Source organism: Rhagoletis pomonella, unplaced genomic scaffold (genome assembly GCF_013731165.1).
Source record: "Rhagoletis pomonella isolate Grant_MI unplaced genomic scaffold, Rhpom_1.0 Rhpom_scaffold_00003, whole genome shotgun sequence".
NCBI lineage: Eukaryota > Metazoa > Arthropoda > Insecta > Diptera > Tephritidae > Rhagoletis > Rhagoletis pomonella.
In genome coordinates, this window is record NW_023458557.1 from 33,013,816 (window position 1) to 33,015,690 (window position 1,875).

The 1,875-nt window shown below is 31.4% G+C and overlaps 1 protein-coding gene across 1 annotated transcript in view; it reads right to left on the reverse strand.

Annotated features, from left to right (window-relative positions):
* Window positions 1-1,838, reverse strand: part of LOC118736184 — a 4,504-nt gene extending 2,666 nt beyond the window's left edge. The window contains exons 1-3 of the mRNA XM_036466276.1: window positions 1,621-1,838; window positions 1,155-1,560; window positions 903-1,093 (exon numbers count right to left, since the gene is read on the reverse strand). Of these exons, the coding sequence (XP_036322169.1) occupies window positions 903-1,093; window positions 1,155-1,560; window positions 1,621-1,651 (628 nt within the window). The 5' untranslated portion in view covers window positions 1,652-1,838. The remainder of the gene's footprint in view (window positions 1-902; window positions 1,094-1,154; window positions 1,561-1,620) is intronic.
* Between the last annotated feature and the right edge of the window lie 37 nt (window positions 1,839-1,875).

The following is a 1,875-nucleotide window of genomic DNA, read 5'->3' on the forward strand; positions in this document are numbered from 1 at the left end:
TTTGTTATTTTTTTATAAATATGGTTCATGCTTTAATAAAAATCACATTAGTCAAGCTTTCAAACTTTATACAGAACTTAGAAAAATTCAATGAATTTTCGTAAAAATTTTGACCTTTTTAATCTGAATTTTTAGAAAAATTTTGAGTACGCAGATAGATTGGTTTTTTAATTCTAGTAAAACAAGTCCAAGTTTTAAGCGGCTACAAGAAATTTTCTTTTATATAGTAAAATGTGCAAAAAGCCGTCAGCAGTAAAAAATTCATTAAAAATCAACGCGATTTTTTAGCCGCTTAAAACTTGCTCTTGTCTAGAATTAAAAAAGCAATCTATCTGCGTACTCAAAATTTTTCTAAAAATTCAGATTAAAAAGGTCAAATTTTTTACGATAATTCATTGAATTTTTCTAAGTTCTGTATAAAGTTTGAAAGCTTGACTTATGTGGTTTTTATTAAAGCATGAACCATATTTATAAAAAAATAACAAAAAAATGTTAACTTAAAAACATTGTTAATATTAAACACAAAACACTATTCGAAAAACAAATTCTAAAAAATCAAAGGTAATTTTTTAGTGACTTGAAACTTGCACTTTGTTGTACTAAAATTAAACGTGATACAAAACTGCATACTCGAAAATATTCTTAAAGTTCTTAATGAAAAGTTTGAAACTTTGATTAATTTTTTTAAGTTTGATTAATTTTTGTGAATTTTGTGCTAGCTTTGAATTTTTTATTTCTGTAAATTTATGTCATTATTCAGTGATCTTAAAATAAATGAATTTTTAACGTTTATTAACGCCTTATGTCTCATCAATTAGTGTTTTGGGAGTAGAAGCATATATTGTGATTCGACCCTGATGATTCATGGGAAAGTAAAACAATTTTTTAAAAAATATACTTACGGAAATATTCCTTTAAAGAATTTCTTATCAATTCTCCTTCAGATCGATCACTTTGGTTGTTGCTGCATTGCGGGTTGCACCTGCTATCTCGTTGCATTTCTACTACCCAATTCTCTACGATAGAGTCCTTCTGTGCAATTAAAAAATTGTGTAAAACGTGATTATCCACGCCTTTTCCAATTCTTCTAAATCTAAAATAGCATACAAATTTAATCATGTTGGAAAGAGACAAGAACGTTTCTTTGTATTCACCTGGCTTTTAAATGGCCAAAAGCATTTTCCACAACACGTCGACACTTGGATAATATATAGTTTAATTTTTTTTGTTCAGGTGTGTTGTTTACGCTATGCGGGTATGGCTTCATTAAATGCTGAGATAGGCGAAAGGCTGAGTCACCTATAACGTGCACTGGTATTTTTGTGGATCCATACTGCCAGCTCAATTCATCAAGGAGTGCGCATTCCTGCAGCTCCCGTTTTAGAGACGACTTTTCAAAAATTGAGGAATCATTGCACCTTCCTGGGCTGCCGCAATGGATATAACTGAATCTATATTTTGCGTCTACTAAAGCCAACAGTACGACTGAATACCACCCTTTGTAGTTGTGATAATCAATGGCTTCTTCTTTTTTTGGGTGTATCTCTATATGACATCCATCTGTATTATAAAACCGTTTCTGATAAAAGTTCATTTCCATCGCATTACTTTTAAGCCTACCTATAGCTCCAATACATTGTGGATAACCCATTGCATTGACATCTGCAACTCCTTGCTCAATTTGCGACCTTTTAAGGGGAAAATTGTTTAAATAAATTGGCGCCAAACTTGCCCAAACTTCATTGCAAAACTCAATAAATATTTTGCAAACAGTAGCTTTGCCTACTCCAAACAAGTGTGCAATTGACCTATATTCACTAGAAGATCCTAATGCATAAAGAGCAATTGCAACGCGCTTTTCTAGTGGAATTGCAT